Source organism: Miscanthus floridulus, chromosome 5 (assembly GCF_019320115.1).
Source record: "Miscanthus floridulus cultivar M001 chromosome 5, ASM1932011v1, whole genome shotgun sequence".
In the NCBI taxonomy this organism is placed as follows: Eukaryota; Viridiplantae; Streptophyta; class Magnoliopsida; order Poales; family Poaceae; genus Miscanthus; species Miscanthus floridulus.
In genome coordinates, this window is record NC_089584.1 from 102,292,257 (window position 1) to 102,318,759 (window position 26,503).

General features: G+C 40.0%; 1 protein-coding gene and 1 pseudogene across 4 annotated transcripts; one reads left to right on the forward strand and one right to left on the reverse strand.

Moving 5' to 3' along the window:
* On the forward strand, positions 1–22,419 carry LOC136450353 (myosin-17-like). 4 transcript variants are annotated; one of them, XM_066450752.1, is made up of 53 exons: positions 1–251; positions 932–1,060; positions 3,687–3,830; positions 3,914–4,059; positions 4,164–4,320; positions 4,465–4,523; positions 5,936–6,095; positions 6,194–6,343; positions 6,455–6,591; positions 6,690–6,836; positions 6,911–7,012; positions 7,109–7,166; positions 7,249–7,350; positions 7,614–7,651; positions 7,936–8,062; positions 8,186–8,353; positions 8,959–9,090; positions 9,175–9,284; positions 9,367–9,427; positions 10,164–10,341; positions 10,439–10,644; positions 10,784–10,903; positions 10,978–11,076; positions 11,244–11,432; positions 11,663–11,802; positions 12,480–12,647; positions 12,871–13,038; positions 13,369–13,536; positions 13,692–13,859; positions 15,206–15,373; positions 15,450–15,617; positions 16,143–16,310; positions 16,466–16,633; positions 16,716–16,883; positions 17,001–17,168; positions 17,470–17,637; positions 17,807–17,974; positions 18,080–18,247; positions 18,511–18,678; positions 18,769–18,978; positions 19,090–19,210; positions 19,297–19,389; positions 19,484–19,564; positions 19,638–19,832; positions 20,183–20,527; positions 20,606–20,737; positions 20,828–20,898; positions 20,978–21,077; positions 21,150–21,206; positions 21,443–21,499; positions 21,582–21,662; positions 21,769–21,851; positions 21,948–22,419. In XM_066450752.1, the coding sequence occupies exons 1-53, from the start codon at positions 249–251 to the stop codon at positions 22,069–22,071; spliced, it is 7,164 nt and encodes a 2,387-aa protein (XP_066306849.1). In that variant the 5' UTR covers positions 1–248; the 3' UTR covers positions 22,072–22,419. The 4 variants fall into 4 exon arrangements, with proteins under 4 accessions (XP_066306849.1, XP_066306851.1, XP_066306852.1 ...); XM_066450754.1 differs by lacking the exons at positions 15,206–15,373; positions 15,450–15,617; XM_066450755.1 differs by lacking the exons at positions 15,206–15,373; positions 15,450–15,617 and having other exon boundaries at positions 19,653–19,832.
* A 277-nt stretch (positions 22,420–22,696) lies between these two features.
* Positions 22,697–26,405, reverse strand: LOC136455028 (uncharacterized; annotated as a pseudogene).
* Between the last annotated feature and the right edge of the window lie 98 nt (positions 26,406–26,503).

The window sequence follows — 26,503 nt, forward strand, 5'->3', positions numbered from 1 at the left end:
TGCTGCTGCTGCCCACCGCCGTGCGCCTCCACCACGCGCGCCGCGCGTGCGCGTTCCCGGGGGCGGATCGCGCTGCCGCAGAGGCGATCGGCGATCGGCGAGCGACCCAGGGGAGGAGATCGCCCGTCGGCGCCGTCGCTGCCGCCGCCGACCGAGCCGCGACTCCTCCCGTCCGGTCCCATCGCAGCTCGTGTCTGGGCCCGTCCCTCGAGGCAGGGCGGGGCGGCTCGATCGCTCGCAGATGAAACATGGTGCGTCGCTGTTTCTGTTTGTTTGTTGTGATGCTGATGTGTCCGACTGCGAGTTTGTCTTCTTCCGTTGGCGTCTGTTTTTGGCTGGGTTTGGAGTATTCTGTGGTTTTGAAACTCGTGTTTTGGGAAAGTGAAGTGAGATTGGAGTTGGCCTTTTCCGGAATTTGGAGCTTTCAATTCAATTTATTGAAGCCACGAACTGGTTCGATTTCTCTGGTACATTTGCTGGATAAGCTGAATTCTAGTTTTCTCGTGTAAAAGCAGAATGTAGCCACCACAAGTAGCTCATTTGTGCAGGCGTTCGGATCATGTCAGAATAACTGAGTTCCGAGCGGAATAGCGTGCTATGACACTAGCTCAACTTACTGGGTTGAATGAAGTAAAGTTCAGTTAACTCTGGGGGATTAGATGAACTGTATAAGGCCCTAATTTGCTCCTGGTTTAGTTTCAGGATAGAAATGGACATTGTTGTAATCAGCTATACATTACATCTGATCGGACCTGGATTATTATATAAGAAAGCTGAAATGTAGTCTATATACATGTTGTGCTCTGTGAAACCCACTTATCTTTTGCAGTCCATTGAGGTGCAATGATTTGATATGCATTGTATGCTAATCTGATGATCCACCTGGAATGCAATTTCACATGCTAAATTTGTCGCTTGTCACATTTTGCAGGCTTCGACCTTAAACATTGTCATAGGTTCTCATGTATGGGTGGAAGATAAAGATTTATCCTGGGTTGATGGTGAGGTATTCCGAATTGATGGTCAAAATGCCCATGTCCGCACAACCAAGGGGAAGACGGTATGTGTTGTCCTGCTGAAGTCTGTCACATCCCTGTTTAGTTTGCTTTTGAGTTCTTCATAATTTCAGAGTTCAGTATCTGGCCCAGAGTGCTTACAATGTACTTTACTGTGTAGCAGCTTTGTTCTCATACATCCTGTGTAGTGACCTGTGTTGGAAAAAAAGTAGCACCCTATGTATTACCAGGAAAATTTTGAAAACATTGATGAATAATCTAAATTGTCGATACTTGTGAGTATTCTTTTTGTCTACATAGCTAGTAATTCCTGCTTGCAGCTGCAACACTGCATAAGGTCTTGAACAACATTAACTGATACCTCCCCGATTTAGATTGTGCTGCATCCACCTTTTAGGGAGAAAAGAGGGGTGAGGGGGTTGGGGGGAAGGGTTCTCATGTCTTTGTCCACTTTCAAAGGTAGCAGCTCAAAAACACTGGAAACAACAAGCACATTTGATTATGCAAGCACCTTGGATGTCTGATGTTTGAGAAGATAATGGAGTACCATGCTGAAAAACTGCTCTTGCAATATGGTGAATCATCCAAAGCACTGGATAACTAGTTTATAACCTTTATCTGGATTAGATGGGTGAGAGATTTCAAGACTGCAGTATGTGAAAAGCATTTTGGACTAGGTACCCTAAAATATTGACAGGGAAAATGACATGCATTAGCCACTCTGTGGACACTGTACAGGTTTGGAGTTCAGGTATCCATTTTATTGAAGACACTAAAACATAACATTTAAAGTAACTGCAGGAGTGTAATGCTTTTGTTTTTATGAATCATGATTAACGCCAAATCCCTGTTCTCCAGATGCACCTGCCATTTCATCATATGCCAATGTAATAGGAACAACCTTTGTGATTAGCAGTCTGCCTTTTTCGTTGACTATCCAGAGAGGCAGGAGCCAAGAAGTTAGGCAAAATGGTACCAAGGCCACACAGGCTAGTAGAGAGTATAGTGCCTGAGCATCAGACATATCTTTTTCTTTAAACAATTACCAGTTGATTCACATGCACGCCGGACTCGCGAGTGTGCCACTATCACACACTTATGAAGAGATCGCTGAAAGAACTTGCATTTGTGTAACTCCTGCTCACCAGGATTTTAAGCCTGATGGGTGGAGTTGTACCTTCGTGTCTCCACCATCACACAAGAGGCGGTTCCTGAGCATTAGGCATATTGTCTGTAGACTGTTTGAGAAGTATTGAACATTCGACAATCTGCCAACACCTAAGAGCATCTTTGTAGAATATGTGCCTGCATCAACCCATTTTAATATATCTTCATATTATTGTCATAGATAAGGAATTTTCCTGTCAACTGAAAACAAATTACATCTCAGTGCCTGTGGTTTATAAATGTAACAGGTGCAGGATTATTTGAATCACTTCTTTCCTCTTTTATCTTGTATGGTTTCTGAGAATTCTGGTTTGTTATAGTGCAGCAGTGGTCCAGTGGCCCAATGATAGACTTTTAGCATAGGCTTCGACATAAGCCTGTATCTTACAGATTTGATTGGTTTGCTGTACCTTTTAAGTTGGTTTCTTTCCAAGTTTGTTAGCTAATAGATTAGCAAAGAATTGATTCTATTAGGTTGTCAGGGGCGACTGTTTTAAACCTGCTGATCACCTCTTGAGATTAAGTGAGAATAGATCAAGAAACACCCCTATAATTTATACCTCTCACCTCTCATGCTTCTCCCTGTTCTCCTGAACCTCTCTGTAGTCTGCGACTTAAACTACTGTGCTCCAATGGCACTTTACTACAAGTTGTGACAGTCCATCTTTCCTCTAACGAATGTTTATCACTCCATGAACAAACTACCATAATACATGTGCACAAATTGGAGCAGCTACTCGTCTGTTTAACGAATATCCTTGGCCACCACCAACTACTTTGTTCTTTTATGTGTCATTATTGAACCTTCTTTTTCCTTATGTAGAATGAGAAACTCCACACAATTAGACATCTATGCGACCTATCCTTAGGTGTAAACAAAATTCTTGAAAGCAGTCAGCCTCTACCGCACTGCATACCTTGGCTCCTCTTCCAGAGCAGTGAAACACTGATTATTATTGTATATACTGTCTTTGTCTGGGCAAGACATGTGCAAAGATTTGGTAACTTCAGTTCATCACTAAGAAAAAGCATAAAAGTGATTAAAAACACTACCATATGTACACTGGGGAATTTAAATGTGTTATGCCCCTTTTCAAAAAAGAAGAAGAAGAAGTGTTATGCCCTCCATTTCTTTTTATAAGGAATAATAGGATTTGAGAAGTGTTTCAAGGTATATTTTGATTATTAATTTCTCTTACAATATATCATCAATTACAAACCAATGTCTTGCTAAAACACATGTGAAATATGGATCTATTAATTAATGTATCTTTCGTGCACTATACATACATATATTCTTACTAATTGATGATCCAAATTTACAGTGTTTGACTTTTTAAAATTCTAGTACGCCCTACATTTTCAAATGGATAGTATTCAGTTTATGAGTTAATACTACATTGATACCAATGACATGTCAGTTTCCTTATATCATTGCTGCTATACTGAAGTTCTTTCTTTGTCTCATGATAAACCTGGTTATGCCTTTGCTTGTGTAATTAGGTCATTGCAAATATATCGGATATACACCCTAAAGACACAGAAGCACCACCTGATGGGGTGGATGACATGACAAGGTTATCATACTTGCATGAGCCTGGTGTTTTAGATAACCTGGCTGTCAGATATGCGAAAAATATCATTTATGTGAGTGATGCTTTGTTACTTTATGGGAAGCTCAATTATTATGTGAGTCAATTTTCTCTAATGCTCTTCTCTTGACTTCCCAGACCTACACTGGTAACATTCTGATTGCAATAAATCCATTCCAAAGGCTACCTAATCTGGTTGATGCCCGTACTATGGAAAAATACAAAGGTGCAAATCTTGGTGACCTAGATCCTCATGTATTTGCAATAGCTGATGTCTCCTACAGGTGAATGTTTATACTACTACCATTTAATGTAATTCATCAACTGCCAAGTGGGGGTGCCCCTATATTGATGGTACCATTTTGCGTTCATTTGAATAAGGAAACAGGCAAATGATAAATGAAGGAAAGAGTAACTCCATTTTGGTCAGTGGTGAAAGTGGTGCTGGTAAGACTGAAACTACGAAATTGTTGATGAGATATCTTGCATTTCTGGGTGGGCGATCCGGAACAGGAGAGAGGACAGTTGAACAGCAAGTTTTAGAAGTAAGTTAGAAATTTTCTCAACATTTCTTGCTGATGAAAGTAAATGGTCCATTTGTCAAGACGTTATGAAGGTCTTGTAAACTAGTAATTCAATTTGTAGATATTGTTTCCACTTTCCACTTCTTACTTATCTTTTGGATCCAGTCTAATCCAGTCCTTGAAGCCTTTGGGAATGCGAAAACTGTTCGGAACAACAACTCAAGGTAATTCCTTTTTCATGGATATCATAAATGGAACTTAGAAGATGTTCAACATGTCTGGTTGTAGACTTAAAGTGCAAAGCCTTGGTGGTAATACAAATAAGATGAAAATACTAAACCCTGGTGGTAGTACCTATTGTCTTGCATAACTGAGTATAATGAGATCACAATATCTGTAGTAACTTAATCTTACGGTTGAGTTTTTTGGTGCATGAAACTAGAGGGTATCAGAACCAAAGATCTTGTGCTAGAGACAATTCTAATGAAATCAATTTGCTTCCTCACTCTGAGTCCTATGAGTCCTCACTCTTGGCGACCTAGGCATGTGAGGGAGGGTTAAAGTATAGTGCCTACCTTTTTCTCAACAGCTAATTTTACAAGAATCCAAGTAATCAAAGGTATGGGCCACATCTGCGGTCACTGTGTTTGTTGAAGGCATGGTGTATTATACAACGGAGATTATGAAAAGGTGGCAATATTTCAATTAAAGACCTCAAAAGCTTGAAGTTTGATAGCAACTGTTTAGTTTGGTGGCTGACATAATATCTAACTCAGAGCAGACCGAAAAGGCTCATGTTGATAGCACTTTAGGAAACCTTATAGCAGCTCTGGTGAAAACCAAATTACAAATTTATGTGGCATACTTAACCCTTTTCTGGTCACCGCAGTCACTAGTCAAACAAGCCTTTTGATTGAAGTAACAGTGGTAATTTTAGACAACTACCTCCATTCCAAATTATAAGTCACTTTAGTTGTCCTAAGTTGAACTTTTCTAGCTTTGATCAAGTTTTTAGATAAGTATATTAACTTTAATGAAACTAATTTGACGTTGTAGATGTTGGTGGATTTTTCTATAAACTTGGTCAAAGTTAGAGAACTTTGACTTAGGATTTATACCTATTCGCTTGAACTTATCAGCCATGGTACAGTGTTTTTCTCTCACAACAAAACAACATCAGTCGGCTTATTAGCCGCAGAAACCATCAGCCGAATTACATATTCTGTGAGAAGTCAAAATATTCCTAGGTCATCTGTTCTGTATCTTATATAGAAGGATATTTATATAAAGGGTTTTTTGTGTTCTTGCCCCTTACTTTGAAGTGCAATTGTGATTTTGCCCTCGTTTTTCAAACTTTGTGATTTTGCCCTTCACTACGAGCAAGTCAACGCGATTTTGCCCCTGGTCTTTGTGAATTTGCCCCTGCTTTGATCGTTGACTAGGGGCAAAATCGCATTGACTTGCTCGTAGTGAAGGGCAAAATCACAAAGTTAGAAAACCAAGGGCAAAATCACAATTGCACTTCAAAGTAGGGGCAAGAACGCAAGAGCCCCTTATATAAACTATCAGTTTTTCCTCCAGTACTTGCATATACGATGGTACTGACTTGTTAACCTTTTCTGTCCATGTGGTGAAGTCGATTTGGTAAATTTGTTGAAATCCAGTTTGACAAGAGCGGTAAGATATCTGGTGCTGCCATTAGAACTTACTTGCTTGAGAGATCTCGGGTTTGCCAAATTAATAGTCCAGAGAGGAACTACCATTGCTTTTACTTCCTATGTGCAGCACCATCGGAGGTAAAGTTTTTCCCCAACTTCGTGTAGTTATTTGTTTCAGATCTTCTACCCAAGCTTGTTACAGGTGCCATTTTTCTATGGAAAATGTGTGGCTGCAGGATCTTAAGAAGTATAAGCTCGGGGACCCATCGTCGTTTCACTACCTCAACCAGTCAGCTTGTATTAAAGTTGATGGAATCAATGATGCTGAGGAATACCTTGCAACAAGAAAGGCAATGGATACTGTTGGCATCACTGATCAAGAACAGGTTTAAAAAATTCCTCCTATTTCAGTTTAGTAAGGAATTGTTCTTCCAGGGTGGATAAAGGAGCTAGACAGTAAGTAATTCCTTTTCCTTAAATGGCGTGACTGTTTACAGGAAGCTATATTCCGGGTTGTTGCTGTTGTGCTTCATCTTGGAAACATAAATTTTGCAAAAGGGAGAGAGGTAGATTCATCCATAATAAAGGATGACAAATCTAGATTCCATCTTAATACAGCAGGAGAGCTCTTGATGTATGACTAGTGTTTTCTGTTCTCCACTTCTCTTCACAACTTTAATGTTATATAGTACATATCTATAATCCATGTTACACTTGGAATGGCCATTACAGGTGTGATTGTGAGAAGTTGGAGAATGCCTTGATAAAGAGGGAAATTAATACACCAGAAGGAGTGATTACCACAACAGTTGGTCCGAATTCTGCTACTATTAGCCGGGATGGTTTAGCGAAGCAGATATACTCTCGATTATTTGACTGGTAATAGACTTCGCAATGTATTCCTTACTAATTATGTAGTTGTTTTCTAAGTACATACATTTATACTTTTGCAGGCTTGTAAACAGAATAAATGCATCGATAGGACAAGACCCAGACTCTAACAAACTGATTGGGGTACTTGATATATATGGCTTTGAAAGTTTTAAAACCAACAGGTAATTGATTAGTTCTAAAAAGAGCAGCAAATTTGTACTCTAAAAGACCTTTCTGAGGGTGTGCTTACTCCTACTTTTATGTGACTGTAACAACAGTTTTGAACAACTGTGCATCAATTTTACCAATGAAAAACTCCAGCAACATTTTAATCAGGTATTGTGGAACTCATATTTTTGGTAGAACTTTTCTTTTTATTGCTTGCATGAGCCAATTAATCTTGGTGCTTGTTATGTAGAATGTCTTCAAAATGGAACAAGAGGAATACACAAGGGAGCAAATTAATTGGAGTTACATAGAGTTTGTTGACAATCAAGATGTACTTGACCTGATTGAAAAGGTATGAGTTGGTTACTATATAAGACGCATTGCATTGAACCTCGTCTCAGGAAAAAAAATGATGCATTGCCTTTGCGGTTACTAAGGTATTGGTTTACTAAGATTAGTCTATCCCAGCCTAGCTGTATTGCATAGGGCTACAATGCCCTACACATGACAGTAATCAACACACTTGTGTCCTTGACTTCTTGCTGTTCATTCTTATCTATTTCCACCTATTATCCTTTATATTCTCATGTTCAGCTATCGTTTTTCTGTGTCCAGAAACCAGGTGGCATTATTGCACTTCTTGATGAAGCCTGGTGAGTTTACATGTTTCATATTTTCATTTGACCAAGCTATATTTCTAAGCTTATGTATGCCTGGTGGTGAGAGCTGAAATTGTTTAGATGCTTCCAGTAGAACTGTTTGTACTTGGTGCATTTCCAGATCCTACTTCTCGAATTTTACTGAATTGAACATCCATTGTCCACTTCCAAATTAATTGTTTCACATATTAATCAAGGATTTTCATTCTTGCAACAGTTTTGTGAATACATGCGTCTAACAACAGTTACCTTCTTTTGTGCTGAAATACATCCATCAGCATGTTTCCAAAGTCCACACACGAGACATTGTCTCAGAAGCTGTACGAAAAGTTCAAGAACCACAAAAGATTTACCAAACCCAAGCTTTCTCGTACTGCATTTACAATTCAACATTATGCTGGAGATGTAAGTATTTCCCACTCGTGTTTGAGAAAAAAACATATTTCACACTATAACACGAGACTTTTCCTGTCGTTCAGTGTTCATGTTTTTGCCTGAGTATGATCATTTTCCTTCTTTATTTCCTAGGTAACATATCAATCTGATCAATTCCTGGACAAGAACAAGGACTATGTGGTAGCAGAGCATCAAGAATTACTTAATGCTTCTAAATGCTCTTTTGTATCAGGGTTATTTCCACCAGCAACAGAAGAGAACACAAAATCATCAAAATCCTCAATTGCAACTCGCTTTAAGGTAACATTTCTACAATATTTAATTTGTGATGTATAAACCATTGCCATCTTCGTACTACTGATAATCTTTTTCTATAATCTATAAGTTAGGAATAGTAGATTGTATTGCATTGAGCCTCATCGGCTGATTATATAAGTACATAGGACTAACACCCCACATTGGTAGGCAATGTGGTACTACAACTCAATCTTACATATGTGGTGGGCTGGTTGGCTGTGCAGCCCAACTCAGACCCATATACATATATACGTCTAACACTTTCTACAATCTTTTTAGCGCAGAAAAATAAATCTGTTTAGTGGACTTTATAATGTTTTCTACTTTGCACGCTGTTGCTTTGATACTTAATTGAACTTTAGGAGCCTATTTGACAAAATCAAAAGAACAGGTACCCCTTCAATTTTCCAGTAAAGGAGTCCTAACTGTTTTCGGTGCATTGTATGCTTTGTGTTCTTTTTAATGCAATGATATACAGCTCTCCTTCATATTCGAGGAAAAAAGAATGGGGATCTGATGACATTTGCTTTGCTGTATTCTTATGAAATCTATGGTGTGGTGTCATTGTTTCTGTGTATTTGATTCTGATTACTGAATGTAATTTGCAGCTGCAACTTCACGAGCTCATGGAGACTTTGAGCTCTACAGAGCCACATTACATCAGATGTATAAAACCAAATAGTGTTCTTAAGCCTGGCATTTTTGAGAATACCAATGTTCTGCAGCAGCTTCGATGCTCTGTAAGGAAAATATCCCATACATTTTTGCCAAATTTCTAGATGCTTGTTTTATGGTGCAGTTCGCTAATGATGCCATCCTAATAGGGTGTTCTTGAAGCAATTAGAATCAGCTGTGCTGGTTATCCCACAAGGAAACAATTTCATGATTTTTTGCATCGCTTTCGTGTTCTTACTCCTGAAATTTTGAAAGAGAAGTAAGTATCATTGTTCTATAACGGAATGCCTCCCCCCTCTCTATTTATATTATGTAATTATGACCATGTTCTTTTCTGATAGAAATGATGAAAAAGTCTCCTGTCAAAAGATTTTGGACAAAATTGGACTACAGGGTTATCAGGTGAAAAACACTTTACTTACCAATCTCCTTAGCATGTACCGATATGGACAGGTTTCTCCTCTTCACAACTTTTAAAAAATGATAGTGCATAAAGTCTGAGAAATTATTCCTTGGGCAGGTCATGTGAGTTCGGATAGGCATGTTGTTTGGGTTTCAGTAGGGCTCTAGGGTATGTTATATGTTCTAAGCTGGCAAGTTCAATTGATTCGAGTTAAAAGACATTTTATTGTTGTTGTATGTAGACCACATAAATTGCCAAAAAGATTCAAAGAATAAGGCACTGAGTTCACTGGAATGGGTAGAACTTAAATCCTAGCTAATAACCAGTTTACCACGAAGAACTCATGAGTCTTTAAGCAGTGGCGGATCCAAGAACTCCATGTCTGGTGAGGGTCTAACTTTGTGCTGTGATGGAGGCCCCCAGTGCCCGGGCTCAGGTGCCACACCATGCAGGGTCACCAGGCCCTAGGTCTGCCCCTGGCTTTAAATATAGCATTGGTTCTTGGTGGGGTTTATTGTGATTGGAGTGGAGTAATGGTGTTTGTAAAAGATGTAATGATTGTGGTTTAGGCAGTGGCTACTGCCAGGCATTTTGTAACCTTTGTTTCACTTTCTTGTTTAAGATTATTTCTTCATACATTTGAGTCAAAAGATTTTATCTTAGTATCATATAAAATTGTATGCTAAGTTTATATACTCATTGCTCTCATTCTGTAAAATATGTTCTGAGCAACAGATAGGAAGAACTAAGGTATTCCTGAGGGCTGGTCAAATGGCTGAACTGGATGCCAGAAGAACAGAGATGAGAAACAATGCAGCAAGAGGCGTTCAGAGTCAATTCCGTACTCATGTTGCTCGTGAACAGTTCCTAGTACTACGGGACACATCTATTTGTTTGCAATCTTTCGTTAGAGGTAAACTCTTTCCATATAGCACTTGATGTAAAATGCATGCCCATGGAGCCATAGTGGAGCCTTGTACATATACTAAGATCTATATTTTCAATTACAGCAAGATTGGCTTGTAAGCAACATGAATTCCTGAGACAACAAGCAGCAGCTTTGAGAATTCAAAAAAATGCCCGATGGTATTTTGCCTGGAAAACTTATTACCAACTGCGGTTGTCAGCCATTACATTGCAGGCCGGGCTAAGGGCCATGGCAGCTCGTAATGAATTCACCTTTAGAAAGAAAAATAAAGCTTCAGTCCATATCCAGGTAGGCTAGCACTTCTTACAGCAACTTGCTGCTATTTTTACTATTATACTGCAGATGGATATTAATCTCCTGTCGGATGTCGCTATTATGTGTTCTCGTTTTTTTTTTGGACCATCAATATGAGACTTCTTTCCTGCAGTCCCAGTGGCGATGCCACAGAGATTACTCAAATTATATGAAGTTGAGGAGAGCTGCACTAACATATCAGTGTGCTTGGCGAAGAAGGGTTGCTAGGAAGGAGCTGAGGAAGCTCAGAATGGTACTTGAGCAACTATTATGGTATTCATTCTGTAAAATTTATTCTAAGCTTGTTATGGGTTGCATGTTTCCTAGGCTGCAAGAGATACACAGGCTCTGAAGGTGGCCAAAGAGAAACTTGAGGAACGTGTGGAAGAGCTAACAAGCCGCCTGGACCGAGAGAAGAAACTAAGGGTCAATACTTGGTCTTGAACAATATTTAAATACTTGTTATATGTGCCTATTCTTTGAACCAAAAAGTACATCATGTTGCATCCTGTATTGGCACATGGTGCAACTGCAGTTTTCATGCTTATAGACATAGCGTCTATGGATCATACTCATGTATATTCAATTTACAGGCTGATTTGGAGAAGTCCAAAGCGGAAGAAGTTTCCAAATTGAAAGAAGCTCTTCAGGAGATGGAGCAGCGAGTAGAAGATGTCAAAGCGATGCAGGAACAAGAATCAGCAAAGAAGGCTGTTGAAGAAGCTCTAGCTCAAGAAAGAGAAAAGATCAGTTTATTGACTACAGAAATCGAGGGCCTAAAGGTATGTTCTTCATCCATAATATTCTGCTTTGTTTTCAACTGATCTACAAGCAGAAGGATTCAAACAAGGACTAATCTTATTCTTTTTATCAAATGGATAATCTTAAGTTCATACACTCAATAGTATGCTAACATAACATTTCTCTTATAATTTAATTAAGTTGTACCCTAAACTTAGCATGTTAGGCACTGCTCAAAATGTTTGACCGTGGGTGCATGCTATTATTACAGGCTCTGCTAGTAGCTGAACGAGAGGAGAATGATGTAACGAAGAAAGCGCATGCTAATGCATTAGAAACAAATGAAGAGTTAAATAAGAGAGTCAGTGATGCAGATGAAAAGATCAAACAATTTACTGATACTGTACAGAGGTTTGTTGCTTAATTACCTGAACTCCATGACATTATTTCTTGACTCTTATACAGAGCTGGTCCACATGCATTTCGTATTCAGGTTCTAGCAGTGTTGGAATGGAAATTGTTATAGCAGCGGATTAGCAGTCAAACATATCCATTATCCTAGTGGAGTCCAAAATTAGTTTGCTGCCAAAATGAGATTTGAACTTAGAACTGTCTTGAATTGGGAAAAAAAATCTTCTTACCTATGTTGAAGGGATGTTCCCTTGTCATTGCTGTTTAAGGAGCCATGATTAGAGATTCATATATAATTCAACATACATGCTCATGCATAGAATGGTACAAGCACATAAATTTCCCTGTTCATATATTATTTCATGTGACAGTTGAATTTTATTTGCAAGATACACAATTTATTCATTTGGGACCAAGAATTGAACCAATCTGACTGTTGCAGGTCTAGAATTTTATTTGCAAGGGTACTACACAATGTGTGTTGTGATTTTAAACGATTGGGGTCTTGTTAATTTAAACAATTGAGAGGTTGTATTGCCTTTCCTGGATTCACTCCGTAGGTTCCAATTGTTCCGGAAATTGTCACAGTTTCTGAATCTGATTCTGATAGGTGGTAAAGTTCTGCATTTTAGGCATTACTCTGATAATTCAAAGTTTCCTTTTCTGTATCGGCACAGACTAGAAGGGACTGTAAGAGAACACGAGGCCCTTTTGCTAACCGAAAGACAACAAAATGAAGCAGCTAATGCTGCACTTGCTGAATCTCAAGCAAGAAATGAAGCATTGGTAAGCAAGCTAGAAGACGCTGTGAAACAAAATGATCTCCTCCATGAAGCTGCTCAAAGGTTAGTGTTTATTCCAGAAAGTAATGTGGCCAACTCTGCAAATTATAGCATCATCAATAATCCCTAATTTGCATATTTATAATATCATAGCTATTTTTTAGGAACAAATAATGGCCCAATAACACAGTGACATTAATTATTGTTAGCTGTACAGATTTAATCTTGTTTCTTTTCATCCTTCTATATGTGTTCCATATAGTTTGAATCTTCTTGTTGAATGCAGATTCGAAGAAGCTACGAAAAATTTGGAATCTTCACTGACATTTGAGAAGCAACGACATGAGGCAAATTTGATAGAATTAGCTGAAGCACGAGAAAAGATTGAAGAACTTCAAAGAGAAGTTGGGGACACTGATGAAAAATCCACCCTACTTCAGACTAGTATACAAAGGTTTTTCTTTTCTTCCCTTTTGCAAGAGTTCTAACCTCCTGTGATAATGCATTGAGTTTTTTTGAGCAAATTTGTTATGTGATGTTTCCTTTGAAACTATATATTTAATATTTTAATAAAACTCTGCTAATTCCTTTTTACCTTTGTGGGGACGCATCAAGAGAGCATGCTGTAAGAAATTAATATCAAGAAAATAGAAAAGATACTTTTTGAGTCAATAAACTAAAAATATACAATGTATGGATCTATTTGCATGGAGAAGGGGAAGGGATTAACCCCTCACTTTTTGTGAGACTAATAGTTGTTTCTTTCTTTGATGGGTGGACATAGCCTTGAAGAAAGGTTAAGAGAGAAGGATGCTCTATTGACAATAGAGAGACTAGAAAGTGAAGCAACTAAGAAATCTCTCAATGAATCTGAGGATAGAAACCAGGACTTACTATTGAAAATTGAAGTTGCTGAGAAAGACATTGCTCACTTCCAAGAAACTGTCCAAAGGTCTGTTGCTTAATGTTTAACTTGTCCTATTTTTATGCTTGAGAGCGGTTCATTTCTGTTTTGTTTCCTTATTCTGCAGTCATGATCTTGCTGTTAATAAATCAATCTACATGTCACTGGTCTCTTAGCTTATCTTTTGTTCGCCATTGGTTTAGACATGAAGAAAATATGGCAGCACTGGAAACTTCGTTGAGATCTGAAAGGCAGCAAAATGATGCAATCATGAAGCAGCTAGCTGAATCTCAGGGGGAAATAGGAGAGCTGCAAAGGAAGCTTGAAGATGCTTATGCCAGAAATGGGCTTCTTCAAGATTCTTTACAGAGGTTCCATTCTTACCCTAAATCTATATCCAGTGTGATGTCTCAGTTGCCTAGTTATCCTTCTGTCAAAATCACACATCATGTTAGTGAACTCATATATATAAGCACTATTGTCCTGTAAGTCTATCTTTCTTTTCCAAGAAAAACATTTTGCTAAATAATTTCAAGAAAAATCAAGAAATAAGTACAGCAGTTACAAAAATATTATGAGAGAGTTAGATAGATAGATGAAGAATAACCTAAAAAGGGAAGATATTGAACATGGTTAAATTTGCTATGTTGCATGCTCGATTAGATTATCACACAGAACATTTTTTTCCACACCGGTAAAACCGAATTTCATTACCATGGCAACGAAATTACAGATTGTAATCAGTTCAGAACCATAGACCAAACGTAAACGAAACTAACATTATCACACAGAACATGATTACCTTAGTAGCTACTAGCCAGCTAGTTGTCAGAAAAGAAACTAGCTTGTGTGTTTTTTCTCTCACTCTTGGATGCTTGTTGCATGGCGCTTTTCATGTCTCACCTGTACAGGTTTTGTCTTCCTTTCCAGTAACTCTCTTTCTCTTCTTTCTTTTTATAATAATAAAATAAATTGCACAGTAGGGGAGGCCCGTACTGTATCATTAGTTTTTAAATTAGATTTGGTGCGTTAGAGGCTATGGCACTAACTTCTGTACAAAGCATATAATAGCTGTTCAAAACTTCAAATGGTATGGAAAAGTTTCAGTTTTTCTCTCTCTTCCATGTGGATAAGAGCTACTCTTCATGCTGTTTTAATGTTTTCTTGACCCTAGGAGCCATCTGGGATTAGAAACAAATAGACCAGAATGAAATATTACAAAGAACTAGCCAGGAACCAGTTCCCGTTCTGATTTTAGTTGGCCTCTGTTCTATTCTAGCTTGCCATGTCTTCCGTTTTGCATTATTTTCCTCAAGGCTTTCCTGTTTCTTGTTTAAGTATAAATTTTGGATCAAAATAAATACACCAGTGAAATAGTACTAAGAACTAGAAGTTCTGATTGTAGTTTCCTCTGTTCTTGCCATATCTCCTATTTTGCATTATTTTCCTCAAGGCTTTCTCGTTTCCATTGTTGTTCAAGTAGAAGTTTTGTGTTTGCATCATCTTGCATATGTGTTAGCATCAACATTCCTTTAAAATTAGCCCAAAGCTATCTCCGAACCAACGGGTACCACTTGTCCTGTTGGCTTTTCCACCCTTTCTTCTTGTCTCTATCCCTGCGTAGTAAAGCTTCAAACACCAGTAAAATTCTCTTTCAAAGGAACCAAAGTGAGGCCTTTTGAGTAGTCACATTGTATTCTTTCTAAATACGCCTTAGACTTGAAGAAGATGCTACTACAAGAGAGGCTTTAATGGTAACTGAAAGGAAAGAAACTGAAGTGACGAAAAAGACACTAACTGAAGCTCTGGATCAAATTGAGGAATTAGTCAAAGAAGTTGAGTGTGCTAACCACAGTGTGCATCAGCTTCAAGATAGTATACAGAGGTACTGCAACATAGCAGTCGTTTATGGTACCTAATTTTATTTCTTAGATTTTTACCATTTTTGCCCATGAACGTAGACTGGAACAAACTGCAGTTGCAAGAGAAGCAACTTTACTAACAGAACGTCAGGAAAAAGATGCAACATCAAAAGCATTAGCAGAGGCACAAGGGAGGATCAAAGGTTTACTGAAGGAAATTTATTCTGCTAATAGAAAAACCGATCAACTTCAAAGTACTATAGAAAGGTTTGTTGTTTTTATTACCGGAAAATCACTTACGTACCCTGTGTTTACCTCCATTTGCAAACATCCTGTTGAATGGGGGCTCATTACAGCTATTGAGTGCTCATGTACTCTCGTAATCTTCCTCATTTTCATCTTTGATAGTGTTGTCAGTGGCTGTCCTAATTTGGAGTAGATGCTGTTGCAGCTATTAGCCCATTGCCTCCGTAGAATAGTTGGAGTGGAAGAAAACTATGTGAATAAGATGATGATGTCATTGTTCTGTGGCTAGTGGATGACCTGTGGACCCTTTTGTACCATGACTCAGGACTGGTTGAGATTAAGTGGAATAGTAAATTAAGGAAGCCATGTTCACGAATTCTGTAGAACCCAATTCTTATGTGTTGACACAGGAGATGTTAAGTAATTGCTCACTTGTTGAATGGGTGTACTTGAGAATTACTTGGCATTTGATGACACCTGGATTGATTGTCTATTTGATCATTAAATTTCTGAATCGTAGCTGTTGTAATCTGATCCTGAACGTAGGTTAGAAGAGGGTGCAACAACAACGGATGCTCTTTACTTAGCAGAAAGAAAAGAGCATGATCAAACGAAGAAATCACTCTCTGAAGCTCAAGAAACAAACAAGGAGTTACTAAAAAAAATTGAGGAAGCTGAGAAAAACATAGATCAGCTTCTGGAGAATGTGGAAAGGTCCGTTTTTGTTTTGCTAACTCTATTTGGTAGTTTGGCATAACTAGCAGCTAAACTAAAGTGTTGTGAACTAAACAGTACTATAAAGATCCACTCTTATCTTTTTTAACCTTCTGAGCTAACACTGGTTTCCTGAATTTCACTCAATAATATAGACTTGAAAAGGATGCAACTACAAGAGAGTCTTTACTGCTTACAACAAAGCAAAGCTATGATGACACCACAAAATTGCTGCTTGAATCTCAAGAGAAAAACCGAGAGTTAGTGCACAAAGTAGAGGACTCAGATAGCAAAATTGTTCTGCTTGAAGATTCAGTAAAAAGGTTTAATTTCTTTTCTTACAAGTACTGTTAAATTCAAACCAACTTTACACTAAGTTTAATACTTCCTCTTCTTTACACATAGACTCGAAGAAATTACTGCAGATAAAGATTCTTTATTGGCTATAGAAAGACATGAAAACAGTGAAACCAAGAAAGAATTAGCAGATTCTCAGAAAAAGATTGCGGAATTGCTAACTGAAGTGCAAGAGACCCGTGCAAATATTGCAGAACTTGAGGACTTGGTTAGGAGGTCTGTAACTTCTCCTTATAGGAATGAGTCATCCTTGTCTATTCAGACTTCAGTTCACTAACCTTATTTTATCTTCAATTGCATAACGTGACGATGTGTTCCAATTCATGTGCATAGACTCGAAGGAAATTTGGCAGTAACTGAAGCTTTATTGCTAACTGAAAAGGAACAGAATGCTTCCACCTTAAAATTACTTGCAGAAGCACAATTGAGAATCGAAGAATTAATAAAAAAACTTGAAGGTTCAGATAGAAAATCTGATAGCCTTCAGGATACAATAACAAGGTCAGATTGCTTTCTTTCTTTCCCCTGTTTTCTGGGGTAGTTTGAAGAATTTTCCACTTTGTTCATGCCTCAGTAAGATCACAGAATGGCAAATCTTCAAATGATATCCATAAGAGTGGAAAAAACAACAATTTCCCCCCCTTTTTTTCTAATTGTAATGGTTGGGAATCTTTACTGCATGCATTGTTTTTCAGAGGTCATCCTCGTATTTCTTTTGTATAGTTGAGATATATACCCCAGCTAAACATCGATCTTTGTCAATTTATGACTTAGTAGTGATTTTTTCCCCTTTCCCATTCAGACTTGAACAAGATGTCACTGCCAAAGAGGCCCTATTGCTTACAGAAAAGCAGGCACATGAGGCAACAAGGAAGACTCTCACTGAAACTCAGGAAAAGAGTGAAGAACTTCTGAAGAAAATTCATGATAATGATAAACATATTCTTCAGCTTCAGTTTGCTATACAGAGGTCATTATTGTTCCTAGGTTTACTTATTCCAGCGTATGAACTTACGCTAGATTGCAGATAGTCAAATTAGCACCTGAAATTTTTTGTCTAGGGCACTAATTATTTGCAGAACAATTCCCATCCCTCAAATACTTGACATATAAAGTCTTATTTTCTTTTACAAAAACAGGCTTGAGGAAACTACAGCTGCAAATGAGAATTTGCTGTTGAGGGAGAGGGAGCAGAATGACATAACAACAAAAGCACACAATGAAAGTCAAGAAAAATATGAAGAATTACTAACCAAATTTAGTGATGTTGACAGGAAAATCGACCTTCTTCAAGGTACCATAGAAAGGTATGTGATCTGCCTTTTCTTATTGGGGTCTAGTCTGTGCTTGCATGTCATGGCAATGCATATAGTTATGAGATTCTAATGCTTCATTCCATTCCTTCAATTCAGGCTTGGAGAAAACACAACAACAAAGGATTCTCTGTTGCTATCAGAGAGACATGAAAAGGAGGCTATTAAGAAAGCACTTACTGAGGCTGAAGAGAAAAATGAAGAGTTACTGATGAAAGTTGAAGATGCTAATGAAAAAATAGGACACCTTCAAACTACGATAAATACGTGTGTACCTTCTCTGATGCTTTGTCAATGGTTTATCCATACTCATTCAGAAGGTGGGGGTGGGGGTATGTGTGCGTTTTTTGAGGAAACTGGGGTATGTGTGCGCTGAGGGGTGGGGACTGTAGCAATACAAAAATTTTGTACCTTGCCTAATGATTTTACAATGTTTTATACATATTCACACCTCCCATCATGTGCGCATGCGTGTTCATAAGCCCATCATTTGCTATATTGAATTATAAAATTGTTCCTGAATAAAACAGGCTTGAAGATAATGTAGCTGCAAAAAATGTTTCTTTAGAAGCTGCGATGAAGGAAAATGACAAAATCAGGAAATCTCTTAGTGAAGCTCAAGAGAGAAATGATGAATTACTCAAGAAAATTAGTGATAGTGAATACAGGATCCATTTACTTCAAGACACGGTACAAAAGTAAGTATCGCCATTCTCTACTTATCTTTCTGAAATTGCCATATGCTGATATTATTGTTTTGAAATCTAATACTTTCTTCTCTGAAACAGGCTTCAAGTAGATGCAATATCAAGATTGTCTTCTTTTGTAATGGAAAAACAAGAAAGTGATGCTGCAAAGAGAGCTGTTACTGAAGCTCATGAAAGAAATGAAGATTTACTGAAGAGAAATGAGGACCTCCTCAAGAGGAATGATGATTTGATTAAGAAAATTGAAGACTCTAGTAAAATTGTCACTCAACTTCAGGAAGCTCAACAAAGGTGTGCACTTGCATACTTCGTGTTCCATTATCTCAAATAGATGTATCAGGTACTTCTGTATGTCACTACAAACTCCAACCAAATAATTGTTACCCATCCTTCCATGAACAGACTTGAAGGAAAAGCATCCAACTTAGAGGCTGAGAACCAAGTTCTTCGTCAACAAGCAACTTCAACTCCACCGTCTACTGCTAAATCTCCAGCTTCACGCTCAAAGATCTCAAGGATCCATGTAAAGTCTCCCTTTAAGAACCTTCTTTAAATATACTTTGCATAGTCATTCAACACTCAAAGTTGGAGTTGATGCTATTTTTACAGAGAAGTCCAGAGAATGGCCATATTTTCAATGGTGACATTAGGCAAACTGAAATGAAACCCTCAACTGGCACATCAGAAGCAATAACCTCAGCAGTGAGTTTAACCATGTATATAGCTGCATAACACAAATCTGAAGGATATCTCAAAAAATGAGCTGTTAAACTATGCGTTTGAAATATGTTTATAGGCCAATGTTCCTGACTTGGGCGACCAAAAAGATTTTGAACATGGAGAAAAACTGCAAAGAATACCAAAACAGAAATATCAGGTATGGTAAATACTGTTTGTTGAATTTAACTCTTAATTTTATTGTGGTATTGATAGTTTTATTCTTTTTGAAGCCTTCCCATCACCAGCAGCCCCAGGACGATCAGCAGTGGTTACTCACTTGTATTTCACAATATCTTGGATTTTCTGGGAGCAAACCTGTTGCAGCTCTCCTTATATACCAATGCCTTCTCCATTGGAAATCATTTGAAGCCATGAAGACGGGTGTCTTCGACAGCATTTTGCATGCTATAAACTCAGCCACAGAGGTTCCCACCACTTAGTTTGATTCTTTATTTTTAATTATTTTCATCATATTCTGTTTAAGAACCATTGCTGCTGATGGAGCACTACTTCTACTTTGGTGAAAAGAACTACATAATTTTTTAATCGAATCTTTCAGTAATCTGAACATAGAACCACATCCATTCAACATGTAAACGAAGTAAAGATGGGTGATATTAGAGCCCACATGTGCAAAACTGAAAAGGGAAATAAGTTACATGCCAACTTTTGCAATCCCCTATTTCTCCATTTATTTTTATATTGCATACAAGACGGCATCATGCTATTGTACTAGAATTTGGCTAATTGTCCTTTTTATTTTCTTCCCTTAAAGTCTCAAAATGACATGAGGACATTGGCGTATTGGTTGTCCAACTTATCTACATTAACAGTTCTCCTTCAACGGTCATTCAAAACTACTAGGACGGCAATCTCAACTCCGCAAAGGAGAAGATTTTCGTCGGAGAGGATCTTTCATGGAAATCAAACTTCAAATGCTGGGTTTGCTTATCTCAGTGGTCAATCAGTTGTTGGATCTGCTGGATTGCCCCAAGTTGAAGCAAAATATCCTGCTTTGCTATTCAAACAGCAGCTTGTGGATCTAATTGAAAAGGTTTATGGCATGATAAGTGACAGCGTGAAGAAGGTGCTAAACCCTTTGCTTGAATTGTGTATACAGGTACTGCTACCTGAAAAATGAATATTGGTTCAAACTTTTTGCCCCCATTGAACGATGTCTAAACACAACACTTGTCAGGATCCACGAACTTCTCACTCAAGTATCGCAAAAGGCAATCTTAATGGCATGGGTCAACAGAACCAACTCACACATTGGCTGGGCATAGTGAAAATCCTCACTAGCTACTTGGATGTACTGAGGGCAAACCACGTAAGTGCTAAACTATTATTGACCTGTCCCCTGTGGCATCCATCAGTAAAAAGTTCTGAATGCACATGTCTTACTCTATCAAATTTGCAGGTTCCATCAATTCTGGTGCATAAACTTTTCACTCAAATATTCTCACTGATTGATGTTCAACTGTTTAACCGGTAAACATTTGTCCTTGGTATGATGTTATCTTGTGCTGATATATGTAATGTTTCTCTAAGATATTTGCTTTGAAACTAGATTACTTTTGCGGCGTGAGTGCTGTTCTTTTAGTAACGGGGAATATGTCAGAGCTGGACTAGCTGAACTAAAACATTGGTCCGACAATGCTACAAGAGAGGTTGATTACATACCTGTTTTGCGATGGTTGTCCCCAAATGCCATTGGCTTATATGTTATATGTTTCACACAGTTTGCAGGTTCAGCGTGGGAGGCATTGAGGCATATTAGACAAGCTGTTGATTTCCTGGTGCGGCAACACTTACTTTAGTACTACCTCCAGTCACTAAAATATGACATTTCAGACACAAAAATAGGTGACTATGACGTTTCAGACACAAAAATAGGTAGAGAATAAGTCATTTATACTGTCTGAAATGTCATACTTAATTGACTGGTGGTAGTACTAGATAAAATTTTCTAATATTATTTCAATTGATAATTTTCTAATCATAAACACGTTGATCCCTGCTACTCTTTTATCAGGTGATTTCTCTTAAGCCAATGAGGACATTAAGAGAGATACGCACTGATGTGTGCCCTGTAAGTAGTTTTCTTGACCAAGTTTCTTCTGCTGCTTATCTTTTCTCTTATGGTTGTACTCGTATTTTTATTGTGTCTTTAGGCCCTCAGCATACAACAGCTAGAGCGAATAGTTAGTATGTACTGGGATGATGTGAATGGTACAAACACTATTTCAGCAGAGGTAAGTTGGTCAGTTTCCCTAATATAGTTTATGATCTTTAGCCACATTTGGTTTGTGTTCTTTTCCAAATGACATCAGCTGACAAATCCAACCTATCTATCTATAGTTTACATCAAGCTTGAAATCTGTGGTACGTGAGGAATCAAATATGGCCACAAGTTTTTCGATACTGCTAGATGATGATTCCAGGTTTGTTATGTGTGAAAAATGTCATCCACATTATTTTCAAAATAAATATATTACTACTGATATTTAATGGTTTCCCTCATTCATTCCTTAATGCAGTATACCTTTTTCACTTGATGATATTACAAAGACATTACCAGTCATTGAGGTGGCTGATGATGACTTTCTGCCTTTTGTCCATGAAAACCCAAGCTTTGCGTTTTTATTGCAAAGAGGGGAGTAGTCATTTTTTCCACACCATGGTGACTTCACCCACCTGTGGATAAGTCAGCATTCCTGCCTAGGATGTACAGTACGCGTGATTCTTTTTTACCAGGTAGCAAGGCATTAAAGATTAGATGCTAGGTGAGCTTATAGGCTTCTGATTTTTATTGATTTGTTTGTTGATTGTATATTTGTATTCAGGTTTTCCTTGCCATTTTTTCTCGTTGTAGTCATTTTTTGGGCTTGTATACTAGGGGCTAAAGGCAGAAGGCCCTGCCCTGTAAGCATAGTAGCACAAGGTTTTGCTGTAGGTAGGGAAGCTGTACATGTGTTGTAAAGGATTATAAAAGGGGGGAAAGTAGCGTTATCCTGCTGGTGTGTAGTGATGGTTTTGTGGTTGGTGTGTTGCTTACCTTTGATCATGTATTATTAGTTCGTCATATATTATTTATTGTACTGCACACCAGTTCCATTGTAGATAACTTACACGCTGAAGACTTTGTTCTGGGATGCCAGTCTTAATGAGTAAACTGTTACAGTACAGAAATGTCATGTTTAGTTCCAGATCTTCTGTAATGAACACTAAAATAATTACCGATTATTTTTGTTTTTGTTCTCATATCCTGATGCATAGAGAGAATTATCTATTTGGCATTGTTTTTGTTTTTGTTCTCGTCGATATCCTCCGGCTTGAGCAGCTTGTCGTGCACCTTATGAGCGAGGTTCCGGCATGCTTGCACTATGTCCCTCCGCCTGCCTGATTGCAAGTGTCAGGTCGAGCTGCGATCTGCTCCGTGTGGCCTCGGCTTCTCTCGCGGTCTTCTGAAGAGAACGAAAACCGGCAGTCTTCGGGAGTCGCCGATTACACGTAGGCACGTAGCCAAATTCCTTCCCTGTAAAATGTGAAGAGCAAAAGCTAATGACATATCATCACGGGGTAGCAATTCAGAATATATCGAGGACAGCAAATATTCCGTCGTATCTACTAGCAACTTGGTTGTGAAGTTTACTGTCAGCTCCATAGAGTGTTCGAAACTTCGAATGCATCTGCATGACTGCATCTTATCAGGAATGCCATTACAGAGTACAGACAAGTGTGAGGCTATTAACTGACGGCGCAAATACATACCTCAAAAGTTCAGCTACGCTTTGGCGGATCGCTCGCTCAAGCTGCCCCATCAAGAATTCCACTTCCACCTGCCAATTGGCAAAAGGAGCCGGTGAAGCTCGTCGGAGGCAAACAAGGCGACGACGCGCGGGGGCGGGAAGCATACCTTGGGCCGGCTCCGGTTCTCGTGGCTCGTGGGAGAAGGCGAAGGCGGTGAGCGCGCGAACGCCCCAGGCGCGGGAGAACCGCATCACCTCCTCCATCGCGCGGCGCCCGGCCGCGGACGGCAGCCCGCGCGCGCGTGCCCACCGCGAGTTGCCGTCCATCACCACAGCCACGTGCCGCGGCAACGACTCCGGTCGCAGACTCCCAGCCCCGCGTCGTCCGCGTGAGGGCGCACGCGGGCCGGCCTGGCCGCCGCCAGCCGACGCCTCCTCCGCCCCTTCGGCCCGTTCGTTTAGCCGAAACACTATTCTGCCAGATTTCGTTGGGCGAGAAAAAATACTGTTCCAGCCGAAGCTGAAAAAGACGGATTATAAAAAAAACGAACAGAGCCGAGGAGAAGGCGTGCGAGTAACTCCGGAGATTTTCATGGATTGCGGCACGTGCGAGTAACTGCGGCCACAGAGGTATTTTCGTCTCCCTCAACGGTCAACTAATAGATGACTAGACGTCAGTGTTATTTACAGAAGAAAATTTAAACTCAGATGACTGTGTTCTAAGGACCAAGGTTGGCTTGGGCCAAGAAGGCATGCGGCAACTGTTGAGAAGGCAACGGTTATGCCATTTTGCCCTAAATCCTCATTGAGCGCGCGTGCGTCATGAAGGTGCCGACACATAGACACATGTCAATGTGGGATTGGAGGCAGGCACGACATCCGACAACGACGTTTCTTCTTCCTCTGGCTACCGTTAGGGGAGGGAGGTCTCCGGCCTTAAGAAGGGAGCTCGGGGGAAGGGCAGCCAGGCAATTCAACCGGGGTGAGCGAAGCGCCGCCGCCGCCGCCGAGCGGGTAGGGGAAGACAACCGGTGGGCGGGGTTAGCTGCGGGGGCGGCCAAGTGCAAGGTTAGGGGAGGGCGGGGCGCGACAGCGAGTGGTGGGCGGTGAGGTCGCCGACGGCCACGACGGCGGGGTAGCGGGAGAGATAGTTGATTGAGAGTAGGGAAGGGCGAGGCAGGAGCAACGGGGGTGGGTGAGGGCGGTGAGGTAGCGGCGGTTAGGGCGTTGGTGGAGACCGGCGGCGGGCAGGGCAGTTTGGGAGTTTAGGATGTCGGCCGGAGGAAGAAGAAGCGGTCATTGGAGGAAGAAAGAGGAACCGCATGTCGCGATAGAAACGGACACGTGCGCATCAGTTAAGCGATAGAAACGGACACATGCGCATCAGTTAAGCGATAGAAACGGACACGTGCGCATTAGTTAAGAGAGTGGATGAGTAGAATATCTATCCTGGAGAACACCGATGCGCGGTACCATAGTAGTAGCTCTGCGGTAGACGCAATGACCTAGCACGTGCGTCGGTGCATGTGTGGCCTGGATAGCAGAGCAGTGCAGGCGGGCTCGTGGGACATGCAACAAAGCAACTTCAGTTAGAGAGTCAAAGGTGCCCGCATGCTCGATCACGGCCCCTACATGATACGGTGCGGCGTCACAGACCCAACAACTCCATCTTACTACTGCTAAGCATAAAAGGCGTACAGTAGGTGGGGTGGAATTATGTAAGGGCATGTGTTAGATATACATGGTTTGTTACTGGCTTGTCTAAAAATAGTTCAAATTAGCTATGGTTGGCTAGTTAGTTAGCTAACACTCATATTTAGATATATTATATCTAATTTAAACCAAAATTAGCTAGCTAATAATTAGATCATAGTATCAAACATGCCCTAAGTCGAGCAGTAGGTCGCGGCTGGGCTCTGCAGGCTCTGCAAATGTTTAGAACTAAAGAATCAGGCAAGCAGCTTGCGTGAATGTTTTTTTTTTTTGAGCAAAACGCGAGAATGGTAGATTAGCTGGCGCAGGGCGGCAGGGCTGTCAATGGGCTCTATTTGCTCATGGCACAGATCCACCTTGCCCTGTTCGGTTTACTCCATATTTGGCTTGTTCGGTTTCTTTTTTCAGTCAGAACAGTGTTTTTCTCTCACAACAATTCAGCCAAAACAATGCTTTCCAACCAGTTTCAGCCAAAATTCTTCTAGCCGAACGGGATCAATTCAAATGGTATGATTGGGTTTGGTTGGGTGACCTCCCAATTTTTCCCAAAATCCGATTTCCCAGCCAATCTAAAAATCATTGTTTTCTCCCCTATCTTTTAAAAAACTGTCCGATTCTACACACTCTGCAGCTGCAGGTTTGACAACGGTTTTGACTGATGAGACATCATATCGTATGTGCGGACATGGCGTGTAAATTATACCACGGCTATAGTTCGGAGACGTATAGACTTTATAAAAAAAATTATAGAAATAAATTTTCAAAAGTTTTTTTTTTCTAAAATCATGCTCTATCTTAAGGTTTCTAGCTTAGAAATCATTTGAATCTTATATGGTTTCTTTATTGTGTTTATTTGGTAGTAGATGTACTCATTATCTATTATAACTAGTTTATGTCGATGACAGAGACTATAAAGGAGTTAAAGTGACTTCGAGCCTTCGAGGATAGCATAAGTGTTGTGGACACATATTACTCTATGCTTGTGAGGTTCTAGATCCTCGTATATCCTGGCCTAGCATTGTTTGTTTCTTCTAGATATGTAATTTGTAGGGGTTTTCAACGGATTCTTAGTCATTCCTTACATGAGGAAGGTTTGGGGGTGAGGTCGATTGAAAACCTCAGACCTGCAAAGGTCACAGTCAAAGTTGTTCTCTCCGTTGTTGTTGCCACTACCGTCAGAGATCCCTCCAACCTACTTTGGCAACAGGGGAACCTAGAGGGATCCCTGTGATTTCTCTGGGCCAAAAATCCACGAGCCAATCTACCCCGGGACAATCCGTCGCGCACTTTGGAAGCCCATCCGCGCCGGGCTCGAAGCCCGCTTCTCCTCCTTTTCCGCGCAGAAGGAATCCACTACTCCGGAGGCTGGGAGGGTTTCCCCGACTCGTCACTCGCTCACTCGCGACTCGTGAGGCTGCCCAGGCGCGAGGCCGCCGCCACCCCAGCATCCGGCCGCCGCCACCTCGGCATCCCGTCGCTGCCGCCCCTCCGCCGCCTCGGCATCCTGTCGCTGCCGCCCCTCGGCCTTCTCATCGCTTCGGCTCACGCCAACAGTGAGCACGCCTCAACATCTCTGTGCATGCTAGGGTTTCGGGTCTCATCCTCTCTTCTCTTTCTTGTAGATCCTGGGG

Coding starts and splice junctions, on each gene's coding strand:
- LOC136450353 (XM_066450752.1), top strand. Junction 13,860..15,205: donor CTTCAAGATTCTTTACAGAG/GTTCCATTCTTA, acceptor AATACGCCTTAG/ACTTGAAGAAGATGCTACTA. Junction 20,528..20,605: donor TGCTTGAATTGTGTATACAG/GTACTGCTACCT, acceptor AACACTTGTCAG/GATCCACGAACTTCTCACTC.